The sequence below is a fragment of the Erigeron canadensis genome, chromosome 4 (assembly GCF_010389155.1).
Source record: "Erigeron canadensis isolate Cc75 chromosome 4, C_canadensis_v1, whole genome shotgun sequence".
NCBI classification, from domain to species: domain Eukaryota; kingdom Viridiplantae; phylum Streptophyta; class Magnoliopsida; order Asterales; family Asteraceae; genus Erigeron; species Erigeron canadensis.
The window spans coordinates 39,168,276-39,195,045 of NC_057764.1; the positions used below are offsets into that span (position 1 = coordinate 39,168,276).

Sequence of the window (26,770 nt, forward strand, 5' to 3'; positions counted from 1 at the left end):
GTTGATTGTTATACATCATGTGTCTCTGATCAACAAGCATGTATGTAGGTACCTTGGAGAAACTATGTTGAGACCGTCGATGCGCAACACTGACGATAGTTGACATTAAAGTGAATTGATTGCTGAAAATATAGATCAATAGTACATGATAATGGGTATAGTTATAGTGTTAGCCAGGCCTAATATAAATCAAATTAATTTACAAGCAAAAGATTAACACGACATTCAATTAATTAAATGAATTATTCTTTTAAATTTGATTATACAATTATCGATCACTGGCTATTATCAAAGTTCTAAACTTCATTAATGGAATAACTTTTCGGATAAAATCGGATTTTCGGATAACGGATTCGGATAATTTTGAACACTCATACCTATCAGAAGCTTGTTAGCCACAAAACTCTAACCCGCGTCTGTAACCATGTACGTATAGATGGTAATGTTGAAACAACAGCAGATGGTCTTTGAGTTATATAGATTTCTAATTAGATAGATACTTTTAAATCATCATGATGTATCATTATGTATGATAATTTGATACTTTCGCTATTGTTTTACTAAGTGACAAATAAAATGATAGTAGGGACCTAGGGGGTTACCTAACCTGATCATTTAACAACGTCCGATGGGTTTGGCTGGATGTGGGTCTGTTGGGCCCGAGAAAAAAGAATAGCATTGGCCCAACTTTAGATGAAAGTTATGGGGGTTGGCGTATCCGCGTAGACTAAAGCAAATGAAGAGAGCAATACTCGTACAACGTAATTGTGGCATGTTTTACCATCTATAAATTCATTCAATCTATTAACCATTTAACCCATCTATTAGTTTCAAGTAAAATATCAAATAGGTTTATGAGTTTGTGGTACGTATGATATGTTTGACATGAAACCAACCACCCAAGGGCGCAACTATATAGGGTTGAAACCAACCACCCAAGGGCGCAACTATATAGGGTTGAAACCAACACCCGACCCCTGAATTTTTTTATGCGATGTAGGTGTATATGGTTTTCGTGTAAAAAAAATTGATATACTCGGTTTCGACCTTCCATTTTAAAAAAAATAGTGTTAGGGAAAAAAAAATTAGATCCCGACTCCCTGTTGAAAATTTTCAAGCTTCGTCACTGCAACCACCAACTCATATATCACCCTCATGTTAAATATATCAAATGAGTTTATGGATTTGTGTGTTATTAACGGATCATCCTCATGTTAAATATATCAAATGAGTTTATGGATTTGTGTGTTATGAACGGCCAAATATTATCAGCTCTAATTTAATTTAAGATTTAAGAAGTAAAAACATTAACTCGGCTTTTCATTTCGAATAAAACTTAAGTGGTAAAAACAACGGGTGTTAGACTTGTTGGTCAGGTTTGTCAGTAAAATGAATATAAATTTTAAAAAGGATATTCGTTTTTAGTGAACAGATTATTTATAGAAAAGACACTGAATGGTTATAGTCTCAAAAACCAATTAAAAGAATGGATTTGTATATATTTTAAGTTTAAATTTCCAATTCAAAGTGTAAATACTTTATGAAGTGAAACTTTAATAAAAATTAAAATAACTTATAGTCTTTAAAGGGGTTTTACAAGGCATCAATCTCAAATATTTTCAATAGCTAATATAGAATGTAAAAATATATGTATTCTTATACCAACAAGGAGTTACCCTAGTGATAAGGAAAATACTTGGTGACCTTAAGGTCTCAGGTTCGATTCCCGCTTGAAACAAAAATAATCCTTTAAGGTACCCGTTACCAATAAGTGATCTATCCTCACATGTTAAGTTTAAATACGCGGGTTCAATCATTCGGATTGCCCAGATCATGTGGAGATTAGGATGGAGATACTGTATCGGCATCATATGGCTCATACGGGGTGAGTCAATGAGTATATAATTGTGGTACGGGGATAGGGCTCCCTCCATTACTCTTTTATATGTATTCTTATAATTATTCTGCGTAATAACATAACCCATACATTAGGTTAGTCCTTATAGAGACTTTCTCCCCGCGTCCGACGCCAAGGCCGGAGAGGACGCTAATAGCACGCCCCACATCTTAGCTCGCATCCAACCGTTTGTTCCAACTATAGACGTGCATTTTGGTGTATTGCGGGGCCCGTTTTTGAGTTAGCTGCTGCATTATAAAGAAAAACATTTTTCAACTCAAAATATAAAACCAACGGCTAGTTGGTTGTTTTATAATTTTTTGGTGTGCCTACGTCCGGTTCAAATCTAACAACACCCTAAAGGGTTTGCTCTTCCATGTGTAGATGAGTATAGCGTTGCTAAGACTCCTTCACCGCTTTTTCATGTGGCAGAATTCGAACCCATGACTCTCTAGGAAGAAACTACAAAATAGAAAAGGGATTAGTACGTTAATATGTGACACTTTTACACGAATTGTCATAACGTGTATCAAACTTCAATTATGTGCATTGTGCGTAATGAACTTATAAATCACATACGGAGTACATTGTATGTATCGACCAATCAAGAACTTACAAGTGTCAGCATATATGGTTATTACATATACCCGGATACATACAATGCACAATATTTAAAAGTTGATTACATACAATACACGATATTGAAGTTACATATAGATACTATAATAATTCATGTAAAAATGTTTACAATTTAAAGTACTAAGACTAAGAGGAGTGGTGTCGTGGGAAGGAGGGGGCGACTTGTGCCATGTGGTATGGAGGATAAAAAGAGTTGCCTCTCAAAAAGGGTGTAAATGGGTGGGTTTTAAGTAAGGGGCGACTTGTGCCATGTGGCACTTTCAATGATTGATTTTAATGATTGATTTTTTTTTTTGTTTTAATTTTTTATGATTTTCATATTATTTTTAAAATAACAAAATTTCTATAAATAGTAAAATAAAATACTAACCATTAAAATTAAAATCCAACACATACAAACTAAAATATAAAAACCACACATCAAACACATAAAAAAAAAATTATTCGATACACAAACACAAATAAATAACTAATAACTAATTATCATCGCTAAAGTAGTTATCGACTTCCAGTAGCACGTATGGTGGATGATTTCCCCTCTTGTTTTCCCAAAGATGATCTACCAAATCCGCTAAGAGCATGTTGTGGGTTTGGCTATTTCGTACGGCTTGTGAATTCGCGATCCATTGCTCCATTGGAGTTTGTTGTTCCCAATACGCCGGGTCTAGTGTCGGGTCTTCATCGTTGAAATCTTGACAAAAAGCTTTATCTTCATCCTCCAATATCATGTTGTGTAGAGTGATACACGCGTATATCACGTCATGCATCATCTGCTTGTCCCAAAACTGTGAGGGAAAACTAATAACTTTCCAACGCTTTTTAAGAACCCCGAATGCTCTCTCGATATTCTTTCGCGCCGATTCTTGTTTTTTCTTAAAGTATTTTCTCTTTTCATCAATCTGGTCAGTAAAAGTCTTCACAAAAGTGGAATACTCAGGGTAGATGTCATCTGTCAAGTAGTATCCGGCTTTGTAGTAGTTGTTGTTTGCATAAAAACCCACTGTAAATTAAACAAAAGCTAATATTAGTTAACAAAAGCATATATAATATATTACTACATATTATATACTTAAACGTTAAGTACGTAATTAACCTGTAGGTGCCAAGCCAGATATAATTTCTTCCAAGACTGGGGACGCCTCAAACACGTTGATGTCATTGTTGGACCCCTGCTGACCAAAATATGCATTCCAAATCCACAAGTCAGTAGACGCAACCGCTTGAAGCATCAATGATGGTCTACCAACATCCCCTCTGGTGTGCGAACCGCGCCATGCGGTTGGACACATCTCCCATGGCCAGTGCATGCAATCAATACTACCGATCATACCAGGGAAATCATGAAGCTGCTCATGCACATCGTGTATTCGTTCAAGATCCATAGATGTAGGTCTCCGTAGGTATGTCAGTCCATACATTTCATTTATACCTATTTAAATTATTTATAAATACGTAAATGAATTAATATAACTAAATATTATATACGTAACTATATAATATGTACGTGACTATTTAATATATAACTAAATATTATGTACGTAACTATATAATATATTACTAAATATTATGTACGTAACTATTTAATATATAACTAAATATTATGTACGTAACTATATAATATATTACTAAATATTATGTACGTAACTATATAATATGTACGTAACTATTTAATATATAACTAAATATTATGTACGTAACTATATAAAATGTAACTAAATATTATGTACGTAACTATATAATATGTACGTAACTATTTAATATATAACTAAATATTATGTACGTAACTATATAAAATGTAACTAAATATTATGTACGTAACTATATAATATGTACGTAACTATTTAATATATAACTAAATATTATGTACGTAACTATATAAAATGTAACTAAATATTATGTACGTATGTAAAATTAATTTAAAATGTACGTAACTAAATAATATATAACTATATATAAAATGTACCTTTACAAAACTATATCAGCGACTCCCGGGAAGTCCTAGCCGACATCTCCAAATGCTCGTCAAACAAGTCGACGCTACACCCATATGCTAATTGACGAAGCGCGGAGGTAGTCTTGTGTATCGGCATGAAACCCAGCTTCCCACGAGCATCCATTCTTTGTTGAAAATATGGATACCTTTCTTCCAAGTCATTTGTAATTCTCAAAAATAGCCGCTTGCTCATACGATAGCGTCGTCTAAAATCCCTCGCGCCAAATACGGGTCGCTCAGCAAAGTAAAGGCAGACCAATCGCGCGTATGCCTCCTCACGTCGACGTTCCAGAACCGTTCTTCTTCTAGGCGAAAGTTGGTCTTCCTCGTCCTCCTCGTCTTCCGCGGCTTGAATCATAGTAGTAACCGTCAAAGCAACGGTACTAAGAATAGCGTCGTCGAGATCGATTGAATCATCGGATGAAGAGGGTGATGGAGGATTCATATCCGTAATATATGTATATGTCTATGTAAAAATGGAAGAAGATTTATGTGTGTGATGGTGTTTTATATTTGTATATATGTATATGTATATGTAAAGGGTGTAGAAGATGAAGTTATTTATAGGAGGTGGAAGAAAAAAAAAAGGAAAAGGAGCCGTTAATGGCATGGGAAAGAGGAAAAGGCATTGATTTTCGGAATGGTCAAAGAGGAGTCGGGCGAGGTGGGTGAGTCGGGCAAAAGAGAAGTCGGTGGACGGGGGTGGTGTGGGGGGCGACGTCGGGCGGAAAGGGGCGAGGGTCGGCCGAAATGGGTGCCACTCCGTTTAGTCTAATTCCAATGGAAAATTCTCTAACCACTAAACTAATGACACACATAGTTATAATTAAGCCTCTATTTTATGCAACCTAGAGTTTGGGGAGAAAACAATGGAAGATAAATGAAGATTAAGTTTTAAAAGGGTGCTTAGCCTTTTAGCTTTAAAATAACTGTTCATATAATAATTATTGTTGTATCAAAATATTTATTGTTAAGTTTTAATCAATCAAAACATTGTTAAGAAAAAAGACGACATCCTATTGGTCGAACGTGACTTATATAAAATCGTGCATCAGTTGTTTATTGGTATTTTATTTACTTAATTTGAGTCGGATAAAGCAGTAAATTTTGTTGGGTTCGTAAGTTTTGAGTAGTAAAGAGATAGAAACACGAAAATATATGCTTTGCTAGATAAATTAATTGGCCAAAATATGTTGTAGATATATATCACTTCCCATTAATTGATGGATACGAGCATATGTTTCTATCCTAATCTTGTCTGAAAATATTATTTTCCATGCATCTTGCTTATTTCAAAATAAAGGTTTTTCATTTTTGTTATAATTTGTAGTTGTACTTTTCAAAGGTTTGTTTCTACCGGGCCTTTTCGAAGTTAATGAAACAAGTTGGAGTCAAAAGATGGTCAGAATACGGTGGAAATCAGCACAATTTCTTGAAAAAATGGAAGATTTCAAGAAATATAAATTATTTAATTTAATTTAATTTTTCGAAAAAAATCAAAAATAATTGAGTTCGAGACAAACTATAAAACCAAATTTAATTCAATTATTCCAAGTGGCTCAAACTTCCCATCACCACTCGTTTCAAGTATTGTCGGGTAGTCTGTGCATGTGTGTTATTGTGTGAATATAGACTTGTGTCAAATTCGGTTGGTCTATTTTGAGAAAAAGAAATATTTTTAACGCCAACAAATTACAATTTTACTCCGTGGTACAAAAGTATATATTGTTTAAGATGAGAATTTAGATCACTTCATTTTCAAGATGCACCACGTACGTTGATTGGTGTAATTTTTTATAAATTTGTAAAAGTAAAGTATCAAAAACGTACATGGTTTGCAAATGGCCAAAAATGTGAACCAATGGCTAGTACTTTGGGCCAACATTTCATGTCATGGACAAAAAGACATAATAGTATGAGAGACAACCATATATCAACTCTAACTTTCTTCAATGGTCCAAATAAGCTTCTTTTTCCCTGAAAATATATAAATCATTTTTATTTTAATTTAGATAAAGCAAACAAATTAAAGACTTTCTTGTCATTCAAAACACACAACCAAAGTAAATGGTGTCCAATCTCATTTCTCTATATTTCTATCTTTATCTTTATGTCCATATACTCAAAATCATAATCACAAGCTTTCGTTTATTTCACAAAATAATTATTACGAGTAATATATATGCAAAGCTAAACAACATATATTGGTTACATTTGAAATTTCTTACATGAGAAAACAATATACGAGTACAAACAATTAATATGAGTTTAAATGCAAAAGAAAAGACGTTTTTTTTTTCTTGATCTTAGATTGTTGCCGCAACAATAGCGGATTTAAATATTTCCTATAATAATATTCATCTTTTTGACGTATATGGGTAATGGGTGATTGAACTGAAAGTGGCCTCCAATATACTTTAATTTAATCACATATGTTTAACTTTAAACCAACATTACAACAAAATATATGGAGTTTGCACCCCTCGTGAGTTAAAGTATATGCACTAAACAATAATTCTATGTAGATCTTCTTGATCCCAAGAATAATAAAAAGCACTACCATCCAAGGACAAGTGACTTGAAACCATAACCTTCTTCTTGAAAGAATCACGTATTTGTTTGGAATTTTGTATTGTATGGCCGATAAACGTAAATTTTGATGATACTAAGTAAAACAAGGCACAAATATATGCAATTGGCTAAAATCTATGTGTACTATTAACACTTCAAGTGTTGCAACTTATATATGAAATTAATTAATTACACTTTCAACCATATATATCTATAATACCCATAATTATTTACATTTACAACCATACTCTCACAGTCACCGTCGCCACCACCCGCTACAGCCACTGCCATTGCCGCCACCATCCGCTAGCACCACTATCGCCGCGTTATGCGGTACCCTCCGGTATATATATTCAAGAAAATAATAAAAGGAGATTTGATGTTCTAAGGAGAAAACCAACGTTACAAAGGCTGACATTTTGGTTGGCGCTCCTTTCTAAACAATATATCATGGTGAAAACCCTAATCAAATCTCATGTGATCTCACTTTTTTACAATTTTGAACATAAAATTGATATAATATCCAATTTACCAATTTTGGCAAATTTTACTTTTATAAACCTTTTCGAAAAATCAATTGGCTAAAAAAAGGATTTTGGTGTTAACTTTTTGTAGATCGAGTAGTTGCAGATATATCATATATATATATATATATATATATATAGGTTTATAGGGTAACACTCCGGTGATAACACTTAAAAAACATCATTTTGATGCATTAAAAGTCCATAAAACTAACATAGTGAATAACTAATTATCATTATTTAAGTGTTTAACAACACATTGATCCGTCAAAATTGAAAAAATCATATTTTTTGTGAATGTATAATTTTGAAGAATATGCATCTAAAATGGATGAAAAAAAACATGATTTTTTTTATTTTGACAGGCCAATGTATTGTTAAACACTTAAATAATGCTCGTAATAATTAGTTATGCACTATGTTAGTTTTATGGACTTTTAATGTATCAAAATGATGTTTTTTAAGTGTCATCACCGTTCTTATTTTAAGGCTGTTTTTATTTGATTGTTTCCCTATGTTTATATATATATGCATCATATATAATGTATCTATATCCAACTTATAAGATTGGAACACATACGCATTTTATGTATGTAATCAAAGCGGTAAGCTTTATAACTTGATCATACACGTAGTAATTGTCTAATTTAATCAAAAACTAAGCTAAATACTGAATTCATACTGTTAATTACAGGGAAAACATTATGCATGTGGAGTAATTTTGGACCAATATTCTATACCTTTTAGTTTTCGAATTGCTACATATATGCCCTTTTCTCTGCTTGAATCCCAAATTATGTCGTCAATTGTAAACACAAGTAGCTAAACATGTGTTAAACATCTATGCCATGAAAAATAGATCAAAACCGATTTGATGCCAAGGTAATCGATCAAACACCCAAAATACTAAAGGGACCAAGAAAAGGTTTGATGGTGAAATTCACAACACGATTAATCGGTTCAAATATCTTGAATTCATATTCCTTTGAATTTAATCGATTAGACACCAGCTGCAACTGCAAGACTTAAGACGTACAAATACACAAACAAAATATTTAAACTTAATTGTGATCTACATTTACTATATATATATATATCAATATATATTTCTTAATTTTACAAAATTAAAAAAACAATTCTCATGTAATGACATATGCGCAGGGACGGCCATGTAAAGATAAATGTATCAAACATCTACATATGCAGATTCTACCAGAATATAACATTATGGATGAATTATTTTTGTACGATATTAATAGAGTACATCTTAATTCGATATTAAGAGAAACAAATTAGGAAATCAAGAGCCCTAATGACATATAATTAATCCATATAAGAACTAATCAGTAATTACTAGAGGTAAATTATAAATTACGTACCTTGCAACTTAAGAGTAGATCTAGGAATATATCGATCTTTTTTATGTGATTTGGTTGATCCTTTTTCTATCTTCCCACAGCTTTATTGAACTGCAAACATTGAAGCAAGATGGATCTAACAGATCGATCTAGCTAGCTAGATTGAAGCATGCAGTTCAAGAAAGCTGTGGAAGAACAGAAAGAGCACCATTGCATCGGTCATTTCAAGATTCTTGATCAATATTCTATCTCTAGCGCAAAAGCCTAATGAATTAGCTAGCTAGCTGCTAGCGAGGGTACGTAATTGTTGTTTAAATTTTACACTAAGTAAGTGGGGAAGCAAGGCAGTGTATGTGTGGAGTAGTGTGTGAAGAAGAGGAGAGGCCGGGTTAGTATATATAGGAAAAGGAAGTCATATTTTTACCTCCAATCCCAAGAAGAATATCGGTATAATAATAATATAACAAAAACTCTCTTCATAGTACCCTACCTTCTTTCCAGCTCCTCTCGATCGCTACTTTATTCTATATCTATATATATATCTAATTACTTTTGTTTGAAATTATATACAAGAGCTTTAGTTATGAAAAATGTAATACGAAGTATATATCCATTTTGTTATATAGAAACTTAATAAAAATACTTTAAACAATGTAACTTCCTTTGGGGAAAAAAATAGTTGTAGTTCATCTTACTACTATACTAGCATGGTATCTGCGCAATGCGACGGTAATCCTGACAGCAACGGTGTGGTGGCAGGGGACTATTGGTGGTGGAGACGGTGTCGAGTGATGTAGATTATTAATGTAAAAGAAATAATATAAAAGGTTAATGAAGATATTTTAAAAGATCAACGACCAATAGTGTAACTTAATCATTATGATATTTTAGACAAATCTCTTCATCTAACATCTTTATAAATATATATATATATATAATAGTATAGATAGAATTACTTATGATTGTGATCATGAACTAGATGGGTGTCTGCACATTGCAGCAGCAAAAATAGATAACGCTCGAGGTGAGATGTGAAGCGGAGGAAGGGAAGGGGAGGGGACGAACGATGAGTTAAGATTTTTGATATGTATTTGTGTGTGAGGAAGAAATAGAGTTTGAATTTTTTGTAAGGCTATTTTAGTCCCAGTGTATAAAATGGAAATAAGAATGTATTAGACATATCAGGTTATTAAAATTTTAAAGCGGTGGTGCCACTTTGTTTTATAAGGTAGTCAAGGTTGTAAATATCGCTTTCGGTATTGTATCGGTCAACCCCCGATATGCGATATATCGGGGATATATCTGGGATAATATCGGATACCCTAATTTGTAAATGAATTTATCTAATATATATATACTAACAATATATACATTTTTACATAAGTTTTCATACCTTTCAATCTTAATTGCTATGTTACGAAGCAAATTTTACATACCTTTTAATCTTAACGTCAGAAACCCTATTTTTTGGTTTTAACCCGTGTTTTTTTTTTAAGTCAAACTTTTTTTGACCGATATTGACCGACTTTTGATCAAAACGATAAGTTCAACCGATAACCCATATTTCGTATCAGTTAAAGGCCGATATCCGGTATATCACCGATATATCGACCGATATAACTGATATTTGCAACCATGAAGGTAGTATAGATAAAATACAATCAATAAAAATCTTGTTCTTACAATCAATAAAAGTCTTAATCGGTGCATGAAAGTATTGTACGAGTAAATTTTTTGTTTATTTGCTTTTTTGTTGTTATTGGTATGTTTGGCACAATAGCTTTAAGTTGGGACTATGATTAGGAGCTTGGAGCTGAAGCTTGAAAATGAGGTTAGGAGTTGGGTTTTCTATTTCAACCTTTGTTACACAAGCTTTTATTTTAAATATTTTTCGAGGCTTTTAAGAGTTTTCAGGATTGGGGTTTTTAAATTTAAATGCATGTCCATACAGAGTTATTATTTTGGAAATGAATTATATTTAAAAACTTTGGGATTTTAAGCTTCTAAAACCCCCTAAAAACCTCTCACCAAACAGTGTATTACAATTATAATATAACACTTGATATTTATTTTATATATTTTATTAATTAAATAATTAGGTATCACTAATTTATATAATGACTCTAAAATATGAGTTTTTTTTTCCAAATAGGTGTAATGGGAAAACTTATTTACCAAATTGGTATGGTTTGAAAAATATTACATTATATCTCCCAATAACTATTAAACAACCACTTAAATTTATTTCTAAAAAAGTTACAACCTTTGGATGAAAAATTGCTGACCTAGATTTTCTTTTTAGATAACATTTACGTTCCTTTTTTCAATTTAATATTTAAAACTTAATAAAATTTCTCATATCCCTCATATGATTTCAAGTACAAAGTATATTGAAACATCATCAAATCAAAGTACTAATATATCACAACATTGAATGAGGACTATCATTTTTAATCAAGTAAAAAGTATTTTTAAATTAACTTCCCTAAGCTGTCATAGTTTTGAATCTTGGTATGTATTGTTATTACAAATTAATTATTTTTCTCTATATATTTATATGGAATTTATTTTTTCTTAATTTTCATCTTGAATCTGCTCAATATAAGCAAACTAACCTTTAATACTTTTTACATGCTTAGATTTTTTCATCACTTTGTGGTACAAGTACTATGCTTAGCAAGTACATTTATTATTTAAATTCATCCTTTTATGGCATTATATAAACGAAAGATGAGTTAATATGCTTAAGTTGAAAATCCATAAATTTGATTTGATTTTTTTTGCTATATTTTAGGTTTATGTGTCATCAACCCATCATCATATTTAACGTCTTATATTAGATTTAGAGATCAACTTTATCGTTATTATTGTCCGCTCAATACAGGAACATGATAATGGAAAAACATATGATAACTAATCCTTTTTCTTGTTTTTATATATTATAAATATAATGTTTAATTAGGTTTTGTACTAAAATGGTAAATATTTTTGAAACCATACCAATTTGGTAAATAAGTTTTTCTACTACACCAATTTGAAAAAAAATTCCTAAAATATTATAGCATATGATAAAATAATAAATTACTGATCAAAATTTGTGTTAGAGTTTATGATTTGTATGTTATTATTGATGAAGTATTTGAATAGAACAGAACATGGGTATGTACATATATCCAACCCAAGTAGATCCATATACGGACAACGTGGGCCCACTAACACTTGTCAGGGATGACATCTCAGCAGCTTGCAAAAAGTTTAACTCGCCGTTTAGCATGTGTTCCTCAGTTCCTCGCACCTACTCGATCAATATATATTTTAGATTAAGATATTAGAGGCATATATATATATCACAAATTAAGTGAAAATAAATACATTATGCTTTTATACATCACCGGAATTATTTTCTATATACTTCATTATTTTTCATAACTAAAGCGACCTCATCATTAGAGTTTTCTAAAAACAATAAGTATATTTTTTGTTTGTTTCTCATAAAATATTTAGAAAATCTTCTATCTTATTGTAATTTTTTTAATATTGGTACACATATAATCCTCTGTTTACACATGAAAGTATATAACTTAATTAGTTAGATGCTACAAGATATTAGTAAAAAAAAGTAAGCATTTATTATCATGTACCGTCTTAATACTCAAAATATACATTATAAGACTGAAATCCGGACCGAGCTAGTTGTGGCCCGAACCAAATAACTAGAAACTGAAATGTGCAACCTGGATTGAGGACCGCAATCATATATAAGACTGAAATGAAACAACATATCAAATTCAAAGTGCCTACACAACATGATTTACGACGACGGTTGGTGAAATAGATTTCAAAATACGTATAGTTAAATATTTCCACGTGTAATACAAAATGTTGGGTGTATGTAGAATTATATCTTTACGTTATGAGTGGAAAGTTAATTCGGAATACGTTCATTTGGTAGCTTTTACTTTAAAGGTAGTAACTTTATTAATACTTATTCAAATATGATATCTCTAACCCAATAGGGACGAGTTTAAGGATGTAACTTAATTTATTTCCCAACTAAAATGGGGCAAGAAATGAAAGATTGCAAGTGAAACTAGGTATATATGGGGATGGATCCCATATATATATATATATATAATTAATGTCTGTCTATTGTCATCCCTATTCACGGAGAACAAGTTACGTTGGTTTTTACATGGAAATCGATAAGTATATTTATAGTTTAACTCAGTTAATTTGGGTTATTGGTTAGTAGTTGTTTTGGACCGGTCTGAATTGAGGCCCGGACCAAGCTACTAAAAGTTTTACCCATCGGTGGCGGGTTAATTAGTTAATTACTGGCCAATTTTTCGGGTTTTTTGAGCCGAACTACTTTCTTATCACCCTCAACTATTTAAAACAATGTCGAATAGAATATATATAGTTTGGTTTACATCCGGATAGATAAAAGGCCTAGAGGTTATATGATGCAATCTGGATGATGTAATAGTCAAGTGATTTTGAATTGTGATGATCATTGATCAACACCACATGGTCTTTTTGTAATAAGGCCCTTGCCTAATTTATGTACGTTTAGCTGGCGCTCAATTATTTAAGCCAAATTTCACAATAATACAATTAACTAATAATTCCACCTTTCATGTACATGCTTGTTAGTTGGCAGTTGATAATTATATTTATATGTTTGTTTTATACAAGTAGCTAAAGATTAATAAATTTCACAATGCTTGTTTGTAGGTAATAATATATACTCGTAATAGCTAAGAGGGGCGGAACTATATATCAAGGGGAGGGTTAGTCTGGGCTACGAGTCCGTTCAACTCATGTAAAGTAAATCTTTTTGAAATACGTTGATTTTTTTATTTGTGCTAGGGATCAACGAAATTTGGGATACCGGTTAATGTGGATAGGTAACTTTAAATATTTGAGATATTTTTATAGCAACAAAGTTATAAAGATGTATTTAAGTAACTAAATGGATATATTAACTAACAAAAATGCTAAATGCTAAAAATAACGAAAAATTGTTATCAAGTGCTTAAAAATCGTGACAATGTAGTAATTAGCGTTACTTTTCTAGAATATGAGGCTAATGTTAAAAAATAATTACTACAAGTCATTCGGAATTCTAATTTTGTTACTGCTAGCTAATATATATACTCGTTCCACGAAAAAAGGGAAAAAAAAACGTTTGATTGTTACGTATTGTCCAACGCATGGTGTCAGGTTCTATTAAACTTATGTTTTGCTGCCTCCCCTTCATCAGTTCATTGTTAAAAAGCCCAATTTCATTTAATTAGGGAAAAACAAAACTAAAATTTTCAATCGAAAACACTAATTATTTACCTTGTCTCAGTTTTATTTAAGGTTCAACTATCAATACACAAACCATGTATGTTTATAATTTGTTTATTATGGATTGAAAATTTAAAATCTTTTAATTGATATCAAAAACTCTTTGTACCCTTTTAATTATGTTACTGTATATCAGTATTTAAATGAGAAATTGAGATATTAACATCCAAAATATCAATCAATAATCACCAAGCATTATCAAGAATGGAAATAGATATAATTTAAGTTCAATCAGAGGCGGTACCAGGAAAATTTCGAAAGGAGGCAAAATTAAAAGTCCAAAAAAACAAAATTCTAAAAGGGGGCAAAATGTTAAAAACCTATAGAAAAATTTAAAAATTTCAAAAATACATGACAAAATCTAAATTTTGTAAGGGACATTTGCCCTTCTTACCCTCCATGTAGGCACGCCACTGAGTTCAATGCATTTAATTTTAATGCACCAATAGAAAGAAAGAAAGAAGTTGTCCATGCTCATATCTATACTATAGATGTGTGTATATATATGGCGCAACATCCTTAAAGAGCTTGTACGTACTCGTAATACTGCGGTAGTCCCCGTAATTATAATTTCCGGGTTATCTTGTTTATGACTAAAGGGGTGTGGGTAACGCAGGTCCCATGACGTACCGGAGGTACGTACAAAAGATAATTCTAATTGTATTAGACTGCAGGAGGAATTAAAGTACACTTAGATTATTAGTTTTAATCTGTTCCGATCCAATCCATGATGTTATATTTTGGTGGTATATAAAGTTTCAAAAGCATATGTTTTTATACGTTGCCGTCTCCGAAAAATCAAAAATATTTCGAGGCCTGGCTCGAAAATGAAATACGGACCCATAATATTTTAACACCATATGAAAAATTTTGGAGCCTAATATAAAATCTCAATTAAACACGATATAAGTAAATTTAAAGTCTTCATTTCATTATATATTTTGATATATCAAGATCATAGAAACACAACCAATAAAACTAACATATGAGGGTGCAACTTGTAATTAATAAAACTTATATTATATATTTGTAAAGCTCTGTATTTGCAAGGGACTAAATTGAGAAATAAAAAGAATAAAATATTGAATAAAGCTTATCTTCTTCATCGGTGTATTACGCAAGCTCGATTCCGGCGACCAAAATATCTCACAGTCAAAATTCTCACCCACCCCTCATTTCCCATCTACAAAAAAATTACATAAGGTCGTCCCTTTCCGTTCAACCTTTACCGTCTACTCCCAATCTCCGACATCGCAGCCACCACTTGCAGGTACTGGGCCCTCAAAAAGAGTGGGCCTGGCTCGATGGCACCCATTGCACCCCTCAGAGCCGGCCCTGTTTTTATAGTTTCATTAGGGTGGAGGAAGTACAAAACTTGAAATAAAAGTATAAAACCCAATAGATCCTCTAGGTACAATGCATGTTGTATATACAGTTGTACATTGTGTAATAAAATATTGTATTTCTATTATAGATCGCTAAAATATGTTGTTGATATAGGAATGAGAATCCCTTAAGTTTCCCCAAGTTGGGGGGATGTCGACCCTTTTAGAGCACTTTAAAATGCCTAAATGAAAGTTAAATTAGTAGGATACGAAGACACTATGTGCTCTTATATTAACGATGTACATAACGAAAGTTAATTAGTCGGACATATTAGACATGTTGTGTGTATATCATTATTCATTATATTAAACATCATTTTAGCAGATTTTATATTTTCAATTTTAAAATTCAATATCATTTAATATGATTTCTAAGCCAATAATTTGTATCGACATATTTAGCTCTTAAATTTTAGTCTTTAACTTTTAACTAATGGACTAGTATTTTAAAATTATACTAGATTTTAGACCCGTTTTTAATACTGGACACGGATTTACGATATTATCAATATTAGATCTTTACACATTTAAGACATAAAAGCTTACAATTTTGAAGATATACGGTTATAAATGTTATATTTTGCAAGTTATAATATAATAATCATAGGTTCGTCGCTGTCATTATTAGCCGAGACATATTGATGAAATTGTTTGGCGTAGTCATTCCACAAGGCACATACAATAATAATTTCTCTATTATAGAATATTTTGAACTCAAATGTACTCATAATGTGATATTATTATGAAAGATAATTAATAATTTAAATATAAAGGTAATTGTGATCCTGTAATTGACATTCAAGTATATATGTTTGATTATGATGCGGGTCCATAACAGGCATGGGGTTTATTTTTAATTACCGGTTATATGATAATTAGATAACAATTAAAATTGTTTTTATAATCTTTGATAACAATTATGACTCTTTATTTGAGTGACAACTGTAACTTTAAACATTAATACGCAAAACTAATATACAAAAAAAGAGAAAATTATGTACTTTTTTGATTGAGAGATGAAATGAATCTTTAATGGAGTTCATAATGATTTGGATTGAGTATTCAAGTAACCCTCTATTGTAAATCGTGTTTTGTTCCGTGATCTTCCCATGTTCTATGATTCCTATTGTGTTTAAGATAATAATGTTGTATATCGTTATCTATTATTATATTTGACATATGTATCTAGAGTTCAAATTGTGTTTATATTAAATATTAAACTAATTATTATTATTATTTATAATTTATAAAAATCTAATCTAATATTTGTTAATAAGTCATTAGGTTTTGAAATAATTTTTTATAAACAACATTTTGTATATTGAAACTTTTTAATTAATTAAATGATTATAAATTTTATAAAGTTCTCTCAAGTTAATGACTAAAAATAAATATAAATTAAGTATCCAGGGCTAAAAAAATGTAAATTATTGATGGAAAACAAAAAACTATAAATTAATAAGACTTTTTCTATAAATTAATATAAATACTAATATAATAATACATTTGGATAATGATTATTAGGATTTTTAATTTGTAGTTAATCTAAATGATGACATAAGCGAAAATCAATTTGATGGAATTGAACGATTTGATTGGTTAATAAGTTATTAGTTCAACTGTCTTATAGTATATATTAAGATAAGATATGGAACTTCAATCTTGTACATTGTATGTAACAAATTTTCAAATCCTATGCATTGTATGCATCAGAGTATATGTAACAATCACATAAGCTGCCACTTATAAGTTTTTGATTGGTCGAATACATACAATGCACATGATTTGAAAGTACATTACATATAATGCATGAGATTAAAGTTCAATACACACTAACACAATTCGTGTAAAGTTGTTTACATTTTAAAGTACTAATTTTTGTAACTAATTTTTAACCAGGAGGATTTTACAATTTTAAAAACAGTATACAATTATAATGAATTAAAACTAAAAAAAGTAGATCGATGAAGTGATAATCTTACCAATCCAACCTGGGCTCGATCATAAGATGTGATTTCAATCATTATGGATGCCTAAATATAAGGGTATTAAAAAAAAATATTTTACTAACATCATAATTTCTGTGGGATAAGATGATGGCCTTTTTAAGCATAAGAAAGGTTCAAACTCAAATATCATCCAACCAACCCTAAAACCTCCGATAATAGAAAAGCCGGAAACAAGTGGTGGGCTATGCCTATAACACACGCAACATCTTTATTGGATCTCATTAGTCCATATCCACATATCCATTTAGGGTTCTCTTTATATCCCTTTTAATTCAACATAAATAAAAAAAACCTCCAATTCGAAAAAAAAATAGTCCAATTTGACTTCTCGGGTTCAAAGCCCAAATTAATCAGATCCCCCTGTCCTCCAAACAATCTTTTTTGGATCACAATTGCAGGGCTCTTGGATTTCATCTCTGTTTTCTATATACTTCAGGTATATATAATTTTTATATTTATATGTATATAATATATATTATTTTTCAAACCCTAATTCTAAAATTGCTTTTTCTTTCTATATATTCTTTGTGAAATTCATGTGTTTTGCTTGCTTGTTAATTATATAATGATAAAGTTAATTACTTTTTCTTGGTTTGTTCGGCTAATTAGCAAATTGAATTAAAGTCAAAACTTTTATGATGAAAATAAACCTAGATCTGTTCTGGGGTTCTTTTTTGTTTGACATATAGATATTAAAGTTTTAATCTTTTTGAGTTTGAAAGGTTGGTTTTGATTTTTTTTACTAAAAATTAACCATAATGAAAACATCACCAGAATCATTATCAAGATTATACTCTAATTTAGTTTTAATTAGAGTCGTTAGGAACATTAATAATTCATAAAGTTTTAATCTTTTTGAGTTTTGAAAGGTGGTTTTTGTTTTTTTTACTAATAAATTAACCACAATGAAAACATCACCAGAATCATTATCAAGATTATACTATAATCTAGTCTTAATTAGAGTCGTTAGGAACCTTAATAATAAATAAAGTTTTAATCTTTTTGAGTTTTGAAAGGTGGTTTTTGGTTTTTTAGTATCATATCAAGAATCATTGACAAGATTATTCTCTACTCTAGGCTTTTTTAGTTAACAGAGTCATTTGGAACCTTGATATTTAATAAAGTTTTGTTCTTTAGTCATAGATCTAAGTAAGGGCGAATTTTGGTACAATATTGATAGTTTTCGTTACAGTTTATTAAACAGATCAGAATTTTTGTTTATGTTTGTCAAAAAGAACAAACAGATCGAGGGGTCTTTAATGATAAAGATACAGATCTAGGCTTTTTTAGCTAATCAGAGTCATTTGGAACCTTGATAATCCATAAAGTTTTCATCTTTACTCATAGATTTAAATAAGCGTAAATTTAGATATAATTTTGATATTTTTCATTCCAGTTTAGTTACAAAAAAAAAAAAAAAGATCACAATTTTCGCTTATATTTGTCAAAAAGAACAAACAGATCTACGGGTCTTCTATGATAAAGTTATAGACTTTGGTATTATCTGCGATCCGTGGTTAGAACTTTATTGGTTATCCGGATATCTGATGACTGGATTGTAATATTTGGAAGTTGGAAGTATGTAAACGTCTAAATCATTAGGTCCACCGAATAGAAGAAAACTAGTATAAAATTTTCTAGACTAAGGTTTCCAACTCTAATATCAAGGGTCACATGTTCGAATCCCGTCTTGAGCTTTGTTGCTAGCCAATATTCTTGGCGTGCGAGTTGAATTTACCCGGTGGGGGGGGGGGGGGGATCGGGTAGGCCCTCGGTATCCAGTCCGGATACCCGTGGTACATATATATATGTATAGCATTAGCTCAAAGTATGATTGAATTTAATGTTGTTTAATATATCGACATCTTGGCATGGTATCTTTTTTCCCAAAGTTTGTTCGAATCCCTTTAAACACACATTTACCTGATTCGAGCGAGTCGGAGAGAGATGCCCAGATTGTTTCACCTACATGACGAAGAGTTTCTCCTTGTCAGAGCCATTATATTAATGGTTGACAATTTTTGAAGCTTCATACTTGCCGAATGTGAAAGTGTATTACTTTACTTAACCCCGACTCACATAATTATGTAAAGCGGGGAATTCTTGTGTTATCTAAATTTCTAATGATTCCTATTGGTATAAGATCTGGGAAGCTGGGAGTGGTGAGTGCTATCATATTGAATCCCATGGAAGGATGTGATCATAGTATATGTCTTATGTCTGTGTGTTATTTTTCTTTGATGTGTTATGCTTTTTTGATGCTGGTCAATACCATAGGCGATTCTAAAGTAAAACAGACATGACAGAAGCATGATTGAGTTTTATGTCAATCTGTTATGAGCATTTATTATTCAAAGTTGTTCTCTAATCGTTTTCTGTGTTGGTTTTTAAAATCAGGTCATCACTTTGTTTTCCCCTCATGGAGACTACTCCAGTGGAGAGTAATGCACTGGTTAACGTAGAAATGCAGCCCGAGTATTTTGACACATCAATCAATGATGTGGAGGCACCTCCAACCAAACGCAGAAAGAAGAAGTCTATAGTTTGGGAATATTTCACTATAGAAAACATTGGTGAAGGAGTTAGAAGAGCCTGCTGTAAACAATGTAAGCAATCCTTTGCTTACAGCACTGGGTCAAAAGTTGCAGGCACCAGTCATCTAAAACGTCACATCGCCAAGGGAGGGTGCCCAGTTTTTCTGCGTAATCAAGAGAATGGCCCTTCAACTCCCTTAAGTGCACCTTCCAAGATGGGTGGCAACTCTGTGGGTCCCAACAGTGATGCCCCTAAAAAGCGTTACAGAACTCCAAGTATTACTTACTCTGCATATGACCCTGATCGGTGCCGCCAAGAAATGGCTCGAATGATCATACTCCATGATTATCCCCTTCACATGGTCGAACATGCAGGTTTCATGGCATTTGTGCATAACCTTCAGCCAAATTTTAACATGGTTAACTTCAGTACGGTTCAAGGTGACTGTGTGGCAACTTATCTTAGAGAAAAACAGACCATTCAGAAGTTGATTGACGGTATGCCTGGGCGGATTTGCCTTACACTTGACCTCTGGAACTCACACAATACAACGGGCTATGTTTTTGTAACGGGCCAGTTCATTGATAGTGAGTGGAAGATACACAAAAAGCTACTAAATGTTGTGATGGAACCGTATCCTGAGTCTGATTCAGCTTTCAGTCATGCAGTATCCGCCTGTTTATCAGATTGGAACATGGAGGGAAGATTATTCTCTCTCACCATAAACCATCCTTTGAGTGAAGTTGGGATTAATAGTCTCAGAAGTTTGCTTTCAGAGAAGAGCACGAAGATCCTTGATGGTCAACTGTTGCTTACTAGTTGCTTTGCTCGATCCCTAAGCTGCATTGCTCAAGAAGCACTGAAGGCGGGTCAAGAAACAGTTAAGAAAGTAAGAGACTGTGTGAAGTATGTAAAAACATCAGAATCCTTAGAGGAGAAATTTCTCGCCCTTAAACAACAACTTCAAGTTCTCAGCACCAAAACTTTATCACTTGATGATCAGACCCAATGGAATACAACTTATGAAATGTTGGTTGCAGCTTCTGAGTTGAAGCAAGTGTTTTCCTGCTTGGATACTTTAGATCCTGATTATAGTAAAGGCCCAACTGTTGAAGAGTGGAAACTTGTGGACAATCTTTGCATGTATTTGAAGCTACTTTTTAATACTGCGAATCTGCTAACATCATCAACTGTATCCACAGCTAATACGTTCTTTCATGAGGCATGGAAGCTTCAGTTGGAGCTAACCCGTGCATCTACGATGGAAGACCAGGCCATCAGCACTTTGACGAAGCCAATGCAAGAAAGTTTTAACAAATATTGGAAAAGTAGTTGCTTGATGTTAGCGATTGCAGTTGTTATGGACCCCCGGTTTAAGATGAAGCTAGTTGAATTTAGCTTCACAAAGATCTATGGCGATGAGGCGGCGTCCTACATCAAGATTGTGGATGAAGGCATCCATGAACTTTTTCTAGAGTATGTGGCACTTCCGTTGCCACTAACCCCTGCTTTTGCCGAAGAAGTAAATGGTGAAACTGGGCACGTGAAACAAGAGGGTGGCAGAGGATCAAACAATGGCCTTGGACTGACGGATTTTGATGTTTACATCATGGAGAGTACAAGTCAACAGTCAAAGTCAGAGTTGGATCAGTACTTGGAAGAGTCACTGTTGCCTAGGATTCATGAATTTGATGTTATGGGATGGTGGAAGCTGAACAAGGTCAAGTACCCAACCCTATCAAAGATGGCCCATGATATCTTGACAGTTCCCGTGTCGACGGTTTCTCCTGGGTCGGTTTTTGACACAGGTATTAATGAGATGGACCATTATCGTTGCTCTTTAAGGCCTGAGACGGTGGAGGCGCTTTTCTGTGCTAAGGACTGGATGCACAGTGAACCGATAGAGAGTGCTGACACTGCTGTGAAGATGGAGTTTCCAATTTAGCTGGCTCGGTTTGGTAGTTACCTTTCTTCTCCTTTAGATTTTGTGCAGGTTATGGTAATAAATAGGATTGAGTAGTAGTAGTAGTAGTATGTGTTCAGGTGTATTTTTAGACTAAATGTTGCATGTGGAGATTTGTGTTTAAATTTGCAAGATTCTTACCTAGTTTTATGTGTGGTCTGTTACCTGGTCAAGTTTGTGTTGATGGTTAGGGCTAAAGGGTGTGCAAATATCTGTTCAGTTTGACATGACCAAAGAAACGGTTTCATGATATTCAGCATTTCAGCTTGGTTATTAGTTCTGCAGTTTTTTCTTAAAAAACGTAATATGAAATTTTGCTGTTTGGTTTTGGTTTGGAAATGGAACTGAAGCGACCAAGACATTCCTTGAAAGACATGAATTTTTTTTTCAAACTTGTATCTGACAGCACTGTGTTATATTTATATCTTCAGATTAGAAAACCTTGCTTTTGTATTTTGTTGCTAGTTTACGAGTCCGGTATTTGGTCCCACTTTTCTTGCCGCATCTGTGTAGGGTGTATCAACCAAGCCGGATCATGGCAGTAACAAATTGAAATAGCAAGAAATTAAGGCTTTGATCGTTTATTAACAACTTGTCTCAAGGTTGAACAAGCTTGAACCCGAATGTTTTATTATTGTTTGTGCTTGAAGTTCGTTTAATGGTTTGACTTGTTAAAATCCTATAGCTGTAGGCACAACTGGACCAGGTAATAGACAACACAAAACTAGAGTAAGTGAGTAATAATCACACAAGACTAAAGCTCAAGATTAATAATCACACAAAACTAGATTTTGTTAAGCTTGTTTGGTTTGGAATAAATAAACAAGACGAGTCAAATATTAATTTTCATGCTTGGTTCGTGTAACTTTTGTTCCAATTTAACTCAGTTTTGTAAATATGAAAAGTTCAAAACAAAAGGGTGTACCAATTTGATGAGAGTTGATCAATATGGAAGAAGAGAATATAAAATTCGTAAATCTACAATATAATCAACCAAATAATGAGAGTTTAACACACATACTTTTAACGTGGATAACCTACTCAAAACGAGGGAAGTAAAAACCACATGACCAAACCAAGTCTATGAACTAGTTATTCACTAGTGCCAAATCAGATAATACACGTTTTTTCAAGTATAAACTAGTTATGAATCACCAACACTCACGATTTATGAATCAACAATTCTAAGTTGTTCGATAGAACTCACCAATACAACAACAAAATCAGACATATGTTCTTCATTATCCATATCGAAAACCTCAAGTTTGTATTTGGTTAACTGACATTGCACCATATTCCTCAATTTGTCTGTGTTCTGTTTTCAACCCGATGAATATGAGTTTGGGTTCAATTGTGCATGTCAGGATCCTTGATTTTGGTTGCAAACATATCTTCATATATGGGATGAACAGATTATTATCCATAAGTAATAAGTTCCAGTATTTATAGTAAAAAGAAATAAACTTACATTAGTAATGTTATTATTAGTATAGAAAAGAGCTACAAAGAATTCTATCAATGATCCAATTTTTCATATTTCAGGCAATAAGCCTAAGAATTAATAAGGGTATATCCCTTCAATAACACCATCATGCTACTTTATATCTATTTTAAAGCTTATAATTAATTCAGAAATGAATCTTGACATAATGACACATCTGATCCTCAGGCATATGATTCAAGTTCAAAATCACCAGCCCAGATTCTGAATCATATGCAAATCCAACTTCACTTGGTCCAACTATGCACCTTTTGGGATTAGCCGTCGAGTATGCACCAAACCTTCCACATCCCTTGACCTTCATAGCCACAATCACCGAACCACTTTCAACTATGTACTCTAGCTCATCAATGGCTCCACCACCATTGAACATGTCAATCAGCCCTAAGGGGCCAAAACTCATATCCGGCCCCAAAACCTTAATGGGTGTAACTGTAAAAATTTCATGTTCAAGAACATTTAACGAAACTGGTATGGCAACATCATGAGGTAGAACAGTAAGCTCTCCAGTATGATGACGGTACACCACACTGTCCCCAGACCAATCGTGACCCACTGCAGCATCACTAATGAGGTGCACGTCACCAGCCCTGATAGTTCCAGTTATAGCAATGGTTTGGGTTTCATGGAAAGCGTTTTTTCGTTCAGTAGCGTTCCATGCAGCTCCTTGACAGTTATAAACACCGATAACTCCAGTGTACTTATTCATATTCCAAATCTTTAACAAGCTAACACCATCACGGGCTGGGTCAGTAAAAAGACAATCTTTAGTAGGTCTACCTGGCAATCGGGCTCGAAGCACAGAGCCATCAGGCAATACAAGTTTCTTCAAAAGATCAAAATTATGCTTCCCAGGAGCATCACTACAAATAAACATTTAAAATTAAGCCATACTCCAAATAGTCAAATCTTATTTTTACATATTTAGTATATCAACTATGATTATATATTACCTTACGTAAATCGGGCCACCACTAATAGCCCTTGCAGATGCATGGTACTCAGCTGCAGGATGTAGCGAATGGAACATATCCCAATCGGGCTGCATAAATTCTCCAAGAAACACACTGTTGTAAGCCACGGCTGCAATATGGATAGTGTGTGAAACAGGATCACGAGGATAGAAATCATCTGAAGCCCGAACCACTGCTGTTTGTTGAGAGCTGGTTACATGGTTCACTCATCAGTAATCAAATATATACACAAACATGTATAATGTATTGCAGATACAAGAAAGATGTCAAGGGATTACCTATATAGGGAATCTGTGTTGTGGCTCATACAGGCAATGCAGCCATTATCTGGAAAATTCCGAGCAATAGATGCATCAAGTGCCTGATGGTACTGTCGGGTTAGTGCAACCCGACCACCAAAACCAGTTCCGAGCGTCTCCAAAATGCTCTGCACATCGACCTTGACCCCATCAACACCGGCTGCAGCCAGGTAGCTGTGTAAATTGTTGTAAAATTTGAAAACTTTTTTCGGGTCCATTACTCCCAAACCTTGTAAAGCCAATACATCGGTCTTCCATGTAGGATCATTAGCGACAATCTCTTTTGAGGCTATTGGATATTTTATCAACGGCCCGTATTCCTCCATACCCTCTGCATCAGGGCGGACCCCACCCCAATACCCTACAATCGCGTGCCACACATACACATATTTCAGCCCGTATGTATTTTTCGCGACATTTACTATGTTCTTGATCCCAGTTGTCGGGTCATCCTTGTTTTGAAACTTTTCATTTTCTTTAATGCTAGTTAGCCTCATCAAAGGTTGTGATTCTTCTTCTTCCTCAATCTTTTTAGCATCTGATCCAACAGACTGCCATCCATCATCAATGATCACGAATTTTGCAGGGGTCCCACCTTCAGCCAAACTTTTTAATCCGGACTCGACCCCTTCTTGAGTCACGTCTTGATAAAATGCGTCCCAAGTACACCACCCAAAATAATCAACTATCCCGGGAAGCTTTTTATCCTCACGTTGCTTAAACGTCTTCAGATGCAACTTAACTACATTAATTGCATCTGAAATCGTACTAAAAGGGTCTGTTCCCACACCAACATAAACCGTGTGTGAAAAAACAGACCCTTTAATATCCACATCACCACTCTCAACACAAACTTCGAGCTCGTCTGAAGTATTACCTTGCAGACAAGCTCGAAAAGACCCTTCAGTTAATGGCAAAAAGACAATATACACCTTTTCACTCTCCTCAACAGTTTCCATCAATAGAAACTGTGTCTCCAATGGAATTTCACTTCCTTTATCCCCCATTTTCTGGGCCATCCACCATAACTTAAACCGAAAACACGCCATAAACCGGACATCATTAAGCCGCCCAAGCGACACCACTTGTCTGCTACATTCTTCATCAAAAACCGCCCCAATAAACGTCCCGTCCGTTTGGCCCGATTTCAAGCCAGAAGAAGTTACCACCTTTTCAGATACGTCAGTCAAGATAACCCTGTCCTTCACCACCAAATTCCGGCCCGAAAGACGAATAGCAGAGCCAATTGTCATTTTTTCTTGATTTTGATCACGCTTTTTTACTTCTTTGATAAAACCCAATACTAATTCTCTGTTCTGCAAACAACCCAGATCATAAAATCATTACATTTCCATAATTGACTTAAAAAGTTGCTAACTTGATAAAAAAAAAAAAAAAAAACCAAAAAAAAAAAATTTCTTGGAATGAAAAAGATGATACCTTTTTGCTAGATAAAAAAGCTTTTTTAACTTTTGAAGAAGTGGGTGTAAAACTTGATATTGAGATTGAAAATGGGGTGGGATGATTATTTATAAGGGGATATAGTGACGTTTGATTGGACGATAATAAGTTATTAAAAGTTTGGATCACCATTGTTGTATTTTTAAGGTTTTATCTCTAGTTGCAGATTTTTGACTTATTCTATTATTTATTATGAGTTGATTTGATGCAAAAGTGCCAATTGGAAAATATTGAAGATATGGTCCTTCTTGTTCTATAATTTCTTATTTGATACCTTGTATTTGTGGTATGCTCATAATGTTCATATTT

General features: G+C 33.1%; 4 protein-coding genes across 5 annotated transcripts; 1 reads left to right on the forward strand and 3 right to left on the reverse strand.

The window, feature by feature from the left end:
* Positions 1 to 2,956: 2,956 nt before the first annotated feature.
* Positions 2,957 to 3,951, reverse strand: LOC122598634. The gene is made up of 2 exons (XM_043771219.1): positions 3,630 to 3,951; positions 2,957 to 3,536 (listed from the first exon to the last, which is right to left on the reverse strand). The coding sequence occupies exons 1-2, from the start codon at positions 3,916 to 3,918 to the stop codon at positions 3,013 to 3,015; spliced, it is 813 nt and encodes a 270-aa protein (XP_043627154.1). The 5' UTR covers positions 3,919 to 3,951; the 3' UTR covers positions 2,957 to 3,012.
* Positions 3,952 to 4,509: 558 nt separating this feature from the next.
* On the reverse strand, positions 4,510 to 4,974 carry LOC122597573. Its single transcript, XM_043770150.1, has one exon. The coding sequence runs from the start codon at positions 4,972 to 4,974 to the stop codon at positions 4,510 to 4,512; it is 465 nt and encodes a 154-aa protein (XP_043626085.1).
* A 13,022-nt stretch (positions 4,975 to 17,996) lies between these two features.
* LOC122595778 (zinc finger BED domain-containing protein DAYSLEEPER-like) lies at positions 17,997 to 22,370 on the forward strand. Of its 2 annotated transcripts, none has more exons than XM_043768216.1 (2): positions 17,997 to 18,164; positions 20,126 to 22,370. In XM_043768216.1, exon 2 carries the CDS (start codon positions 20,148 to 20,150, stop codon positions 22,206 to 22,208), a length of 2,061 nt encoding a protein of 686 aa, XP_043624151.1. In that variant the 5' UTR covers positions 17,997 to 18,164; positions 20,126 to 20,147; the 3' UTR covers positions 22,209 to 22,370. The 2 variants fall into 2 exon arrangements, with proteins under 2 accessions (XP_043624151.1, XP_043624152.1); XM_043768217.1 differs by lacking the exon at positions 17,997 to 18,164 and adding an exon at positions 19,585 to 19,890.
* A 1,298-nt stretch (positions 22,371 to 23,668) lies between these two features.
* LOC122595291 (probable galactinol--sucrose galactosyltransferase 6) lies at positions 23,669 to 26,604 on the reverse strand. The gene is made up of 4 exons (XM_043767632.1): positions 26,441 to 26,604; positions 24,980 to 26,316; positions 24,681 to 24,890; positions 23,669 to 24,590 (listed from the first exon to the last, which is right to left on the reverse strand). The coding sequence occupies exons 1-4, from the start codon at positions 26,591 to 26,593 to the stop codon at positions 23,855 to 23,857; spliced, it is 2,436 nt and encodes an 811-aa protein (XP_043623567.1). The 5' UTR covers positions 26,594 to 26,604; the 3' UTR covers positions 23,669 to 23,854.
* Positions 26,605 to 26,770: the final 166 nt, after the last annotated feature.

Coding starts and splice junctions, on each gene's coding strand:
- LOC122598634 (XM_043771219.1), bottom strand. CDS start 3,918: ATGGATCTTGAACGAATACACGATGTGCATGAGCAGCTTCATGATTTC. Junction 3,537..3,629: donor ATCTGGCTTGGCACCTACAG/GTTAATTACGTA, acceptor TTTAATTTACAG/TGGGTTTTTATGCAAACAAC.
- LOC122597573 (XM_043770150.1), bottom strand. CDS start 4,974: ATGAATCCTCCATCACCCTCTTCATCCGATGATTCAATCGATCTCGAC.
- LOC122595778 (XM_043768216.1), top strand. CDS start 20,148: ATGGAGACTACTCCAGTGGAGAGTAATGCACTGGTTAACGTAGAAATG.
- LOC122595291 (XM_043767632.1), bottom strand. CDS start 26,593: ATGGTGATCCAAACTTTTAATAACTTATTATCGTCCAATCAAACGTCA. Junction 26,317..26,440: donor CTTTTTTATCTAGCAAAAAG/GTATCATCTTTT, acceptor GGTTGTTTGCAG/AACAGAGAATTAGTATTGGG. Junction 24,591..24,680: donor GGTGGCCCGATTTACGTAAG/GTAATATATAAT, acceptor GTTTATTTGTAG/TGATGCTCCTGGGAAGCATA.